At 41.4% G+C, this 13839-nt stretch overlaps 2 protein-coding genes across 4 annotated transcripts in view; one reads left to right on the forward strand and one right to left on the reverse strand.

The window, feature by feature from the left end:
• DHCR7 (7-dehydrocholesterol reductase) lies at positions 1–10448 on the reverse strand. 2 transcript variants are annotated; one of them, XM_068684566.1, is made up of 8 exons: positions 10308–10448; positions 6541–6643; positions 5433–5655; positions 4432–4522; positions 3534–3747; positions 2918–3122; positions 1903–2034; positions 1–1348 (listed from the first exon to the last, which is right to left on the reverse strand). In XM_068684566.1, exons 2-8 carry the CDS (start codon positions 6633–6635, stop codon positions 884–886), a joined length of 1425 nt encoding a protein of 474 aa, XP_068540667.1. In that variant the 5' UTR covers positions 6636–6643; positions 10308–10448; the 3' UTR covers positions 1–883. The 2 variants fall into 2 exon arrangements, with proteins under 2 accessions (XP_068540667.1, XP_068540666.1); XM_068684565.1 differs by lacking the exon at positions 10308–10448 and adding an exon at positions 7905–8020.
• NADSYN1 (NAD synthetase 1) overlaps positions 8703–13839 on the forward strand; it is a 19753-nt gene continuing 14616 nt past the window's right edge. Inside the window, exons 1-7 of one of the 2 annotated variants that reach the window (XR_011097232.1) lie at positions 8703–8906; positions 9026–9086; positions 9604–9720; positions 10689–10742; positions 11157–11246; positions 12461–12512; positions 12874–12962. Coding sequence is in view for 1 of the 2 variants with exons in the window: in XM_068684564.1 (XP_068540665.1) it covers positions 8822–8906; positions 9026–9086; positions 9604–9720; positions 10689–10742; positions 11157–11246; positions 12461–12512; positions 12874–12962 (548 nt within the window). In the remaining variant the exon portion in view is untranslated. The remainder of the gene's footprint in view (positions 8907–9025; positions 9087–9603; positions 9721–10688; positions 10743–11156; positions 11247–12460; positions 12513–12873; positions 12963–13839) is intronic. The other variant, XM_068684564.1, reaches the window with a different exon arrangement.

The raw sequence follows: 13839 nt of genomic DNA on the forward strand, positions 1-13839 counted from the left end.
TTTTTGTTTTTTTTTTTTTTTAATTGAAACCACACATTTATTTCTTAAACTATTACAAATGTTATTTTAGGCAAAAATGACAGAAAGTTTTCTACCCACACTAAAGTAGTCAATGTATGATTAGTATCTTCATCAAGAAAGTTTGGTTTCAGTATCAAGACAATACCCAGCTGGTCATGGACCATGTTTGTCTGGTGCTGTAGACTAATGTAATTAGCCTACTGCAATTAATGCAGCTATACCAATTTATACCAGCTCTCACAAATATTTGTGAATCAAAGTATACCAGTCTTCCAAAAAAAACCAGCTTATGATAAGCCTCAGTATTTCCCAGGTTCAACTCTTAAAAATCAATGAGTAATAAAGCCTCCTTCAGGGAATTAGTAATTACAGGTTATGACTGTCACAAGCAACCGCATCATAAAATTTCTTTCATAAACTGAACACACAGTTCTTTTCCTCCTCTCCTAATTCATTGGCAGCTGGTTCCAAAAACCTTGGTGCTCTGAAGGGTAAGGCCTCCTCCCAGCACTGGAGAGATTTCAGGAATGCAATGCATTCAGTGCATGCAACTTCTCTTCAAGTCCAAGTTAATTTAAAGAAAGAAAAAATAAAAAAACAGTTCCAGGTGAAAGTCTTTTTTTTTTTTTTTAATACAAATATATCTAAAAAGGCCACTTCAGTGCCTTATTTCATTTACTTTAAAGTCTGCCTGCTTACTAGAAGCATGTTCCTTCATTACATCAAGGATTATTCTCCAGACACCTTTTTTTTCCCAAGCATTATTAAGCATCCTTCCCAAAATAATTTTTGTTAGTTTAACTGTACGGATCGACTCTTTTTGTCTCAAAAATTTTTTGCTTCCCCAGATTCTGTGTTAGCCTTAAAATACTCCTGGTATAAGCCGGTAAGGCACTGCAGCAGTGTAGAGCTTCCAGTCCTTCCCATATTTGCTGAAACAACGGTGTTCATCCCTAATGCAACGGTGAGTCAACAGAATAGTCATATAAATGATGTAGAAATACGGCAAGATGTGTTCAAACCCACAAGCCAGACAGTAGGCCAGGGAGCCCATCAAATCTCCCGTGTAGTTAAAATGGCGTGCCCAGCCCCAAAATCCTGAGGTCATCAGCTTGCTGTAGTACTTGGTCCCATCCACAGACATGTAGGAGCACTCAATGTATTCTGGCTTCTTCCCCCATATCCTGCAGTTGCCGTTTGTACGACGGAAGAGATCTTTCTGGTGGTTCGTCGTTCTGAAGATGTAATAGCCAACCAAGCCCAACATCAAGACCCCTATGGCACTGGCTGTGCTGAGCTGCACAGGGTGGTAAACCAAATATAAACCCTGGGGAGCAGAAAAGAGACAATCAGTACCTCACTTTAAAAACATTTTTAGGATGCCAGACTAATTCCTTGACCTCCAGTGACTGAGAATAGAGGGGGAAAAAAAGTACCAGTAAAACGATGGAATAATTTAATGAAATTTTCTGCTTCCTACATTGCCTCTGTCTCTCTTTCCAAAATTGCATTTCATAGGACAAACAAGAATAAGGGAGAAGTCGTGAAGATGCAGACTAAAAGGGGAAAATAAAATGACACACATAAAAACACCCAACATCCAGGAGTACAGAAAGGGCCTGAAAGGATTTAAAAAATATATACAGACACAAGAGACACTGTCAGAAAGGGGTACAAAAGATTAAGAGGAAAAGAAGATGTCAATTCCATGCAGGGACAGTAAGCTCTACTACAAACGTACTGTTATAGAAATATTACAATGGTTAGTTAGCATTCAAACCATCAAGAAAGAAGTTAAAATACAAATCATTCTGCTGGGAAGAGTAGTTCTGGAAGGTTTCCTTCCTTTTAGCCCAAACATCTATTGTATCACATTTTTACCTGCAGAGTGTAGAGGTAAGGCAGCCAAACACAGTCTCCCCAGCCCAAGTACCATCCAAAATGATCATGGCAGATATCAATTGTTTTCAAATACCAGGCTTCATTCCAGAAGAAGTCCAAAACATAAATACCCTGAAACAGAATGATTCTACTTTAATAACACAGCACTGTCACCTGTCATCCCGTCTACCAGTATCAACCTACTCTTTTGTTGTCTTACAACAAAATCTCAAAGCTGATGTGTTTTCATTGTAACGCTTCAAAAAATAGAGGCATTTAGAGGAACATAACATATCAGCAGAGATCTATAATACATCTGTATAGCTAAAGCAATAATAAGTAATACAAAGCAGTATTAACATAAATTAGCACATGGAGAATAGCTGCATTACTTAAGGACATACACTTAGGAAATGCACTTGCATTTTATTGCTCCTATTGCTCCTGCCTCTCAGAGAGTAGGAATAGAGCTTCTGTTAAGCAGCCTTCCATTTATACATATGAATGGATTCAAACTATTAGTTGTATTTATTACTTTGGGGTCTCCTCAGAAGAAAACATAGTACTGTGTGCCTATTTTCAGGTGTTGGAGACATCTGCATTTCTGCATGGCCTGAGGAAAATAAATAAATAAATAACGTAAAGCTCTGTGCTCAAAAAAAAACCTGCCCCAATCGTGCTCCAACTAAAGCCACAGAACTCTGTCATTGTTCTCCCTGGTCTAGGAAGATCAAGCTAGAACATAGGCTCAGAAAAATCTCTCTTAATTTAAGCCTATATCGAAATCTGCTGGCACAGACATTAACTATGCCAGTGGTAGCACACTGGATTATTCACAGTGACATGCTGAATGAATGAAAGTGTCCAAAGAAGCAAGTTCCAATGCATCAGTACCAAATGACGTTGCTCAGGCCAGGAAGAATAATTTAAGTTTGCTTTCAATGCAAGAACTTTTTCCTATTTTAACACTATTTTATTTCCAAATTGTTATCTTGTTTTCCTCCTCCAAATTTACCTGAAGGACATTGACAAGAATCATGGAGTTGGTTACTTGACCATACAGCTCCTGTTGTTTAGCAGCATAGGAAAGGTTAATCAGAGTCCAGGCTACAATGCCAGGGCGCCCATTGAAGAACAGCTTGAAATCAAACCACTTTCCTATTCGAGGGTTAAATTCAATCCCCATCATATAGTCGTAAAAGAAGTTGCCAGTGAATTTGCTAGAAAGCATAAAAGATTTAAAATTTATATTGTTATAACAAATACACATGGTTAGTATTCTGACTATACATTTCAGATCATTTCCTAAGGGGCCTGATATAACAACAATAAAAATCATAAGACCATGTAATGCAATATAAGGTAACAATTGATCAAACTAAAAGTATTACAGTACAAGAGATAAATTCTAGCTTCAGAGGCATTGTGTTTAAACTTGCTATCACTTTTCAGGAGTCCAACTATAACTTTATTTGCTAGACATAATTTAGACACATGCATCTTTGACACCAAGGATGCCACAGTCACACGACATGCAGCATGAAACATAACGGGTGGTGCACGTCTTAAAGAACCAGTTCTACATTACTGTATGTCTGATTTCCTTGTATGCTCTTATTAAGACAACATACCAGTCTTTGGCATTAGTAGGGAAAAAGTAGCCTTTTATCATTGCGAATGTGGAAACTACATATCCCAGGATATTGGCACACCACAGGAGAGGAATCCAATTGTCAAAAATGATGGTAGGTGAGAACCAGTGGAAGTAATAGGCATTGGCAAACCAAAGTACATGGGTTATGATCCAAGCCTGGAGTCCATTGATTTCATACTTATTTACTACACCTAAAGTAGGAAAGAAAGAAATCAATATTACTGATGTTACATTAGTACAGTTATTAATAAGGATATGTACACAATAGCCAGGAGGTCAATAGCTCATGAAGTGACCTACTCTGCTTACCTTCCTTGAATCTCGCCCTCCGAATTAAGTATCTTGCGGCACTTTTCTGAGTTTCATTAGATTCTGCCGCAACCTGTATGCTAAGCTTTTTCTTAACAGAAGGATGGATTTATAATCTCACCTACAATCAGCCAAGCTCTCAAGTTATCCTGTCATGCTTAGCCTACATCACACATTCTGCTCAAGTCTTGCAGGTTAACTTGGCTCAAATAGACATGACCGCATTGTCAGATTCTAGTGATAGTCTGCCGTTGATTTAAAGCACCAAAATTATCAATCTGTATTTTTCTACTTCTGATACTGTGCTTGCTGTATTTTACTTAAGTATGAACTGATCAGCTAATTACATGATAAATAGCTTTTTAGGAGAAAGAAGTTCTGTAATTTATTCTAAAAGAAGATAAATATTGCTCTGTTTGATTGTTTGAAATAAGCATACCGAAAGTGAAAACATTTATGTCCATGTTTCCTGCAGGTATATATGGATTGCTAAGAACTCCGTACAGAAATACTATCATTTAAAAAGAGTGTGATTATGTTGTGGTACATCCCAAGGAATAACGTACCAGCAGGAGTGACAGCACCTTCTTGTACACCTCCTACATATCCAGGAAGAAACTTGTGGCAGAAGTCAGGAACAAACATATACAAAATCACCTAGAAGTGACAGAATATATTAACCCCAAAAAATTCATACACATACCAAAGATAACAGTCAGTTTCAATTAAGTATTAGATAAGCAAATATTATTAGATTAGCTGTTGTGATTTTAGACCAGTAATATGCCCAAGCTACAGAACAATTTTAAAGACAGCTTTCATATATGGTGGTAAGCCTTATTTGGTGGGGAGGGAGGACTGTTTCTAGTTAGATTTGGGTCCTTATCCTTTAATTTTAAAACATTATACTTAAGTAACTTTCCCATTTGGAAAACAATAGCAGTAGTTTGCTAAATTTGAAGATATTTTACAAAACAAACAAACAAACAAAAAAACACTAATAAACATTCTTTTAGAGTTTGTCTACAGAAAAATACATTCCTTCTGCAGTTAGTTTATGTAAGTAAAGTATGCAGTTATGTAAGCAGTTAGTTTAGTTAAGTAAATCAGTATTTTTGTTATATGGCTGGTTTATCTTAACCACATCATCTTAGACTCTTGTAGAGGTCATTTATCTAAAACATCTGAATTTATATTGTATGAAATACTTGTATCACAGAGTTATCTGTGAGAACAAGCAATACCGAGATTTATTTAGTTGCATCACTCTGTCCTGACTCACTGCCACACACAATGATTTAGCATAGTATTATATAAGACTCAACAGAAAGAACAGCACTTGTGAGGCAGCCTTCTTTCACCATAAGATCAGAATTGGTATCCTGAGTGCTTAAAACCCATATAATCATAGTAATTCCCAAATTTTTCATCTGACAGACTATTTTGCCATTACGTAAAAAAAAAAAAAATACAGTATTCCATTTAGTTCCATCCTTCTTTCATCTGATGGATAGATACATGCTTGTACACACACACGCTACAACTAGTTTGTAATTCAATAATATACCTGGAAAGCAACCCAAATAATATAGATGCCAGCAGCTGTGTAGGTCAGTGTAGGAGTCTTGTTCCAGATGTCAGACAGATGTTTATTCCCCATGAGCAAGTCAATGAGCGGATCAGTCAGAGAGCACTGGTACTGGTCACAGGACATTATGAAATAATACACGATAAGTGGTGCAAACATGAGCAGGAAAAGGATGCTTGCCAAGGAAAACCAGTCTACCTCCCTGTAATCCAAAACAGAACATTTTTTTCAGCTTTCAGTTATGACAGCAGTTCTGATTAAGTCAAGCAATTTTAGTCTAAAAAGACCACTGAAAACTAACTGGATGAAAATGGAAAATATTTTTAGAGTACATATGTTTCTTTGGGTCAAACAGTGACAGAAAGTTTGGCATGTTACATACTTTACCACAAAACGTTATAACCCTAAGCTGGTTAATCAGAGCAACAGAACAGATAACATCTCTCCTCCAAAAAGCACGCTATTATTACAGTCTTCACGTTTGATGGCAATCATGGGTACTACTGGTATTCAGTTGGAGGTGGTAACAGAATCACAATGCTGTGCAAAGCTTGGAAACACAGAGGACATAGACCCTGAACAGCCAGAAGCTGAACATGTTCCAGCACCACTGTCTGTGGTAAGAAACCGTATGAATACCCGCTGCTGTTTTCAGCTACAGTATGGTACTCAACTGATACTTTAACCACACTCTGACAACAGGAATATGGGCCATAAACCTTGCTGCTGCTGAAGGCATCAGCTAGTAGTACCATAGATGGATGCCTGTTTTCCAAATTACAGCAAATATTTTGTTCAGCCTTTGAAGAAACTACAAATTTCACTGAGTATTATGGTTTGTTTTTCATTTTGCAAGAAGGGTTGTATTTTAACCCAAGCCACCTGGCAAGCTCCATATTTAAAAACCTTGAGGAACTCTTCTTTGGCACCTGTTACTACAACTCATTAACCAGGAGCTTTCAACGTTAGGTCAATGTACCCATCTTTTAAAAACAGAATAAAGATTAAAAACAATGTAACATCTGTAAGAGTATGTAAGAACCAATTTGAAATACAGTGACTAATTAGAGTCATCAACTTCTCTCACCATGCTCTTCCCCACTGGACTTGAGAAGCTTGAGTATCATTTTGGATGTTTTTGTGGTTTCGTTCTTCAGAGTTTTTCTGCTTGTGGGCTGGCATGGTGTTCTCTGTGAGAGAAAATATTCATAATATTACTCCAGCTTGTACTCACTAGGTCTTTTGGCTCTACTGAAAAGAAATACAAATTACTAAAAATAATTAAATAGCTTTCAGTTACAAGAAGTTTGGGAGTGAAGAAGAGGAAAGAAATAAAGAAAAAAAAAAAAAAAAAAAAAACAGAAAACTTTCCTAAATCCTTCTGTCCTGTCCTCGCCTCATCCCCAAGGCCCTGCCTGGCCATCCCAGGTCTGTGTGACGCTGGTTCCCTTCACCAGGCCGGACCCTGACCTTCATCCCTTGGCTGATGGCCTGGCCCGGCCTTGGCCCAGCTGCATCACCACAGCCTTGCCTGGCAATCACTGAACGTGGCCCTGACCTACTGACTGACTTCCCTCCGTTATCACAAGCGCTAACCGCCACCTAACGCTTCAGCGGAGACATTTAAAACACTGTCAGAGGCAGACATTTGGCTGAGATGCGAGCCAGAAGTTGCCTCATTCCAGGTGTTAAGTGCTTCCATGACAAGGCTTCTCATGCCAGTAACACACCCATCGAGAGACAATGCTACCGAACGTGTTCAAGAGAAAGCAGAGGAGAGCTACTGTGTTGATGTTAGAGAGTTTGGTCCAGTTAGCGGTGTTCGTTTTGCTTTATGACAGTAATTTTGCCAGGACAGAAAGGCTCTTAACCAGGAAGCATCAGTCAGCAGGACTCTGGCTGGATGCAGCCTGTGAAGTTATTTAACCCAGCCCCGTGCTGAGAGCTGGGCCAGCTCAGACCAGGCTGCCAGGGCATCGCCCAGTTAAGTTCTGCGTATTTCCAAGGATTCCCCATGATCTATCAGCCCTGCTGAGGAAGCAGGCCTCACCTCTGAGCCAGGAAGCAAACCCTAGGCTGAGGCTTTTCGTGGCATTGCCATTTGCTCGGGGCTCCCAAGCAGCCAGCAGCCCGGTTACCCTGCAGGGCTGCGGTTTGAGCACCGCTCAGCCTGCCGAGCCCCTGCCTACAGCCGGGGGCTGGTGCAAGCCCCCCGGAGCCACCATTAACCCCCCAGACAGCGCAGGAGCACGGCGACCGCCCCGCTCCCGGAGCCGCCAGCGGCTGGAGGAGGAGGAGCAGCCCCCAGCCAGGCTGCGGGGGGCACACACGCCTTCCCCCCGCTTACAGCGCGGCTGCCATCGCGGTTCTCCTTCCTACACCGCCGCCTGAGCCCACCCCAGCCCGAGGCTCCTGCCCCCTTCCCGCTCCCCTGCCCCCGCGGGCACCCACCTGCAGGCAGCCGCCGGAGCCCCCTGTCCCCGCCTGGCCTCGCCGAGCCCCCCCAAGCCGCTTCGGGTCCCCCCCGCCCAGCTCGGTCCCGCCCCCTCCCCGCCCCGCCGGCCAATCGGCGCCGCGCTCCCGCCCGCCCCGCGCCACGCCATTGGCGGAGCGCGCTCAACCCATGGGCCGAGCGGCGGCCCCGGCGGGGTCCCGCTGCCGGCACCACCCGCTGCGGGCCCGCCTCGCGGCCCCGGCCGCAGGGAGGGCAGCGGGGCAGCGGTGGCCCCGTGAGCTCATGGCTGCTCCGGTCAGTGCCTCCGTTAGAGAGGCACACTGTGAGCAGCGGTGGCCCCACAGGCCAGATTTGGCCAGCATGTAGGAAGGATCACTACAAAGAACAAGGATTTTGAACGACCTGATGCCCCAGGAGACACTATAGTACAGGATAACGTTAGGAAGCGTCCCACAGATAAGGCCAAACGCAGGACGGGATGAGCCCTAAGGAGCCCTGCGATTTGGGGTATCGCGCCCTGAAGCTGCTTTGGTGCTCTGGAGCTCCCAGACCTCCGGGTCCTGCCCCACGCTGCCCCATCGCCCTCAGCGCTCCCAGTCTGACCCAGGCTCGGCAGACACCGCTCAGAGGGTGCTAAAATAAAGGCTGAGCCTGCCAAAATGGCCGAGGCGGGGTAACGAGGCGCAAGGGGAAGGCCCACGGGGGGAGCTGCACTGCTGACCGTGTCAGCAGCTCGCAGGGCAGGGAGCTTCTCGCGTCCCGCCGCAGGCAGCACCCCTCATTAGCTAATTAGCCCTCAGCGCCCCGAGCTTGGGCAGCGGGCACCGCTAATTTGCTCGGCCAGAGCCCCCCCCAGGCGCGGCCCCTCAGTCCCAGCCCCTGAGGCGGGGCCCGGCGCTGCGGCGGCGGCGCCATGGGGCGGGCGGTGCGGCTGGCAGCCTGCGCCCTCAACCAGTGGGCGCTGGATTTTGAGGGCAACGCGGGGAGGATCCTCAAAAGTGAGCCTTGGGGGGTCCCGGGGGGATCCCCTCTAGCCTGGTTTGGGGTCCTGGGGAGGCCGGGCAGGGTTAGGGTTAGGGTCCCGACTGCTGCTTGAGCATGCTCCTTTCTTTTCCAGGTATTGAAATCGCAAAGGGCAAAGGAGCCAGATACAGGCTTGGTCCTGAGCTCGAAATTTGGTAGGAGCGCTGCGGTTACTAGCTGATCGGGGTTAAGAAACGGGAATAATTGCGTACTAAAAATGGTTAAGAAAACATGTAGTAGTCTAATGTTTAAACTGGCGTTAAAAACACGTGGCTGTCAGTGCAAACAGACACATTGCAGATGCAAGCAACGTATTGCAAAACCTGTCGTAAAAACTTACCTTATACCAATATTTGTTGGCTTATTTCAGAGAGCTTTCCTCATGGTGCCTGCAGTACTTTGAGTTCTGCCTATGCGCAGGCTGCTGCTTTAGCAAGGAATATCCCAGCAGCACCAAGGAATTTTAAACAGCCTTCACTGCTGATGCGCACAGCGCTGCATCTTTGTGTTCTCTATAAACTGCATATACAGTGAGATGTTTCGTGTCTGGAGTAGTTCTGGTCCCACAGTTCTGTTGCTGATAAATTTATGTCTGTATTATATATATATATAATTATTTATATAATTTATAATTTTATATCTGCCTGACAATTTATTTCTTTTTCTACACAGCGGTTATGGCTGCTCAGATCACTATTATGAGTCTGATACACTCCTGCACTCGTTTCAAGTTCTGGCAAAGCTTTTGGAGTCTCCAGTTACTCAAGATATTATCTGTGATGTGGGAATGTAAGTCTTGTATAAGCAGGATTAAGCGCTACCTCTTTTGAGAATGCGGTCTATGTTGCGTAAACAAATGTCTCTGGATAATAAGGATTTTGCAGCAAACTTGTAAGCACATCTTAGGAGCCATACTACTTTTCATTCTAATTTGCACCAGTAGGATAGCAACATACAAGGGTTTTTTTCTGATGTAATCCTTTCAAAATGCTTTTTTTTTGCTTTTTTTTTTTTTTTTTTTTTTTTTTACTTGGGGGGCAGAGGAGTGAGATTCCTGGTGGCTGGGCTCTTCAAGAGAGAAGTAAAATATTTTTTTCTCAGGAACCTAAATGGCTGGGCCCTACTATCATGGACAAGGTTTTGAGTAAGACCTTGTATTATATGTAAAAAAAAAAGGGGGCTTTTTAAATTGACTTGTCTTTCAGGAATGTCACGGCTCATGTACCTTGCTTTAACTGGCAGCTGTCTTCACAGACAACGTACATATATGTCAATCATTTTGATGTTCAAATAAACATAAAAAATAAACATTGTAAGTTATGTGCTGTGAGTGAGCTATGATATTTTGTAATTGTAAAAGTAACACATGTGCATACCTGTTTCTTGGTATCGAATGCATAAAGCTGCCTTTTCTTTACTTTGGACCAGCCTGGTAGTATCGTAGTCGGTCAGGTTTGCCCAGCCAATGGCATTAGGGTCTGCTGGTGTTTCTCAGGCATACCAGTAATATCTGGTAATCATTGGTAATATCTGAAACTGACAGAAAATCAAAGAGTTTTGTAAACAACTTTTCTAATATAAACATTAGAAACTACATATGTTGTGTTACTTAATTCCCTTGAGTGATACAATATAGATTTGTCTTAACATAGTTTTTGTGTAGTGAAGGAGATTGTGTAGCTTTTTTCTTTTTTTTTCTTAAATTTCATCTGATAACGTTGGTTAGCCACTGGTAATTTTTCTTCTTATTTTTGCAGGCCTGTTATGCACAAAAATGTTCGCTACAATTGTCGAGTGATCTTCTTAAATAAGTAAGTAGTTCTTTACATGTTTTGTGAGTCAGAACATTAGCGTAACGTTTCAGAGACCTGTTTGGCCTTCTAGTAAGATTCTTTAGTGCTATGTAAAGGGATGGTGTTGTCCTCCTATCTCTTAAATTTTAGAGAGATGACTTAATGTTTTGCATCATCTGTTTTTCCTTTCTGACCTTGTAGAATCTAAATTTCCACTGTTTTTTGAAACACTTTTTGAAGAGCCCAGAAAGAAAACTTTTACGTCTACAGACAGAAACGTTAAAATAAATAAATAAATAAATGTTGTTTGCTGTATGTCACACTAGAAAAAATCAGTGAGTTGATTTTCATCAATGTTCTTATTTAGTCTTATGTGCTTGCACATCAGGTCTTAATTCACCCTTTCTGTTTTGTTTTAATTTATGTTTTAAGAAAAATCCTTCTGATTAGACCGAAAATATCACTGGCAAATGCAGGAAACTATAGAGAACTTAGATGGTTTACACCATGGAGCAAAGCAAGGTAGGTTGGCTACTGTTTAACTGCGTTTAAGAAACACAGCTTGCCATTTGCAGCTGCAGCAGAAGGATTGAAAAATATTGCAGTACATCAGCTACAGGGTGAACATCAAAACAAAAGTCAGTAGAGCTATGTAATTGCAGCATAGTTAAAAAGCTTATTAAACATAAACAAACTCTGAATTGCTGAGCTTGCAAGAAAAGTGCGGCTGAACGATCCTGACACCAGTGTAGTGCTCTCTTTCCTTTTGTATACTTTCATATGCAGGTCAGGACTGGAGGAGCGTATGTTTATCTGCTTGATTGCATCCTGTTCAATATTAAACAGGAGAATGGTGTAGAACGAATGAGCTCAGCTAGAATTTCATGACTGCAAGGGAAGGACGCTACCTTACGTACCTTATGAAGCAGGGAAATATGCTTGATACGCGTCTCTGGTGCTGTTCGCTCATCCTGCAGTCAAAGAATGGTTATAACTTGATGGTCTTAGTAAAATACTTCTGAGAGTTCCTGCATATCTGTCCTCTAAATCCCAGTCAATTCTGGTTGAGCTTCAAGTTATTTCTGGAGTAGCACTGCAAAAGGGAATTTTTTATTTCAAATTTGACTTACCTGGTGTGTTCTTTATCAGTCTAGTTTATAACTAGAAGGGAGCAAGCATGAAAGCTGCGTACTCCTAACATTCACCGCATATTACCATGTTAAGTAGAGGTTATTTCCACTGCTGTGTGACCTCTTAACTCTTGGAGGGTGACATAATTACTCATGTTAATTCACTTTAAGCATTCTTCATGCCTATTTCTCTGCAGAATCAGGATGTCTCCCTTAAAGTTTTTTTTTTTTTTTTCCTACTGAAGAAGTCCACGTCAGGCTTTAGCCTGAAGACATGCTGTTTTAATACTCGATTATTCACTGGAAAATACAGAAGCAAGACGTACAAAGCCAGAAATAGACAACCCTGTACAGTTATGAAATCTTAAGCTTTATAAAATTCTGTTTTCATGTTCACCATGAATTTCTGAAGCAAAACAGGTTGTTGTTAATTTTAATCTTAACACTTCCATTTTTTTTATTTTTTTTTTTACATACCCAGTACTGTACAATTTCAGTGCAATTTCTTTACTCACGGTTAGGAGATGACACAATGTGGATGTTAGAATCAGTTATTATGCTATGCTTTACGTGACCATGTATTCACAGTTTATAAACCTGCTTTAGGCACGTGGAGGAGTATTTTCTACCAAGGATAATTCAGGAAGTGACAGGGCAGGTAAGTTCTTAATGGAGTCTTTTCTTTTTAACTTTGCTATCTTCATAACTCAGCCATCTAAATGCAGGGAATTTGTGGCATGAAACAGTAGAGCACCAAATTATTCTGTCAGTCATGTTGCAAATTCAGGTGTTTCAATAATAGTTCTCAGATTAAATGAGAACATAATTTAACCTAATTGGTGTAAGTATTTAACAGCAAAACATGGAAGGCTTAAATTTGCCTCAGTTGTTTATATGTACAGTGAGTATTCAGTTCTGTTTTTTTAAGGTTTGTTGGTAACTTTCTGATTTTGATGAGATAGATTCTTCCATTCCGTTTAAGTACGGATGTTGTTTTGTTTTCTTTTCTTTTCTCTCAGGACACTGTTCCGTTTGGGGATGCAGTGCTAGCAACCAAAGATACCTGTCTAGGGACAGAAATATGTGAAGAGCTCTGGGCACCAAACAGGTAAAGCAGAAGAAGAAATGGAAAGTAAACTAAAGCATAACTTGGACCTTCCTGAAAGAATTGTTTCTGTAAAAAATCTGCTTGTTTTTCTATGTAGTATATCTTTCAGAAAGCGCCAATAAGCTAAATATAATGAGGAACAAGAAATACATCATGGGAAAGGTTTCAGTAAAAGGGGCTGAAATTTTTTGATGCTTGTCTTCATATAAAACCTTTTCACTGTTATCTGCTATGTGCCTTGTGCATTGGAGTTCTGGAATTTCTGCTGGTGGAATGTGTCAACTTTGTCCAGAAACTGAGGACTGTATTTACAACAAAAACATTTCAATAAGGTTTTCTGTATCTTTCAAGAAGTTGGATAGGTACCACAACAGGTTTGTACATGGGTCAGTTACACTCATGAAAATGACAGGGCAAGTCATTATCCTGTTGGAATTGCATGGACACAAATGAAGAGCTCCCATTTCTTATGTCAGATTCAGAGAATCCAGCTAATTTTCACAATGAAGGCTGTGTTCCCAATGATAACCCTTGCAAGGCTACAGTTCTATTTATTACAGTGGATTGAATAGCTGTAGAGGGAAGTGAGTAATTAGTGACCAGTAATAGACCAATGAGCCTGTGTTTCTATAAAACATTGATCAGCTGGAGAAATGGAATGTTTTGAGGATGAAATGGGAGATCTGCTCATTCTGTTGGGATATAGTAAGCATTAAAAACCTCAACATGGCTGAGATACAGAATATCATTTGAAATACTGAGCCATGTTTTAAGGTGTTCCTTTCTTTTAGTGCTCTGTATGAAGATTAACTTGCTTTGAAAAAGCAGTATTGCTAACTCTGGGTCTTGGGAAACACTGGGAGTAGTAGGCACAATG

Source organism: Anas acuta, chromosome 5 (genome assembly GCF_963932015.1).
Source record: "Anas acuta chromosome 5, bAnaAcu1.1, whole genome shotgun sequence".
In the NCBI taxonomy this organism is placed as follows: domain Eukaryota; kingdom Metazoa; phylum Chordata; class Aves; order Anseriformes; family Anatidae; genus Anas; species Anas acuta.

Excerpts from the sequence above, each read along its gene's own strand:
- DHCR7 (XM_068684566.1), bottom strand. The coding sequence starts at position 6,635 with ATGCCAGCCCACAAGCAGAAAAACTCTGAAGAACGAAACCACAAAAAC. Across the intron at positions 4,523-5,432 it reads TTATTTGGGTTGCTTTCCAG|GTGATTTTGTATATGTTTGT; the intron begins GTATATTATTGA and ends TGTCACTTCTAG. Across the intron at positions 2,035-2,917 it reads TTCTTGTCAATGTCCTTCAG|GGTATTTATGTTTTGGACTT; the intron begins GTAAATTTGGAG and ends ATTCTGTTTCAG.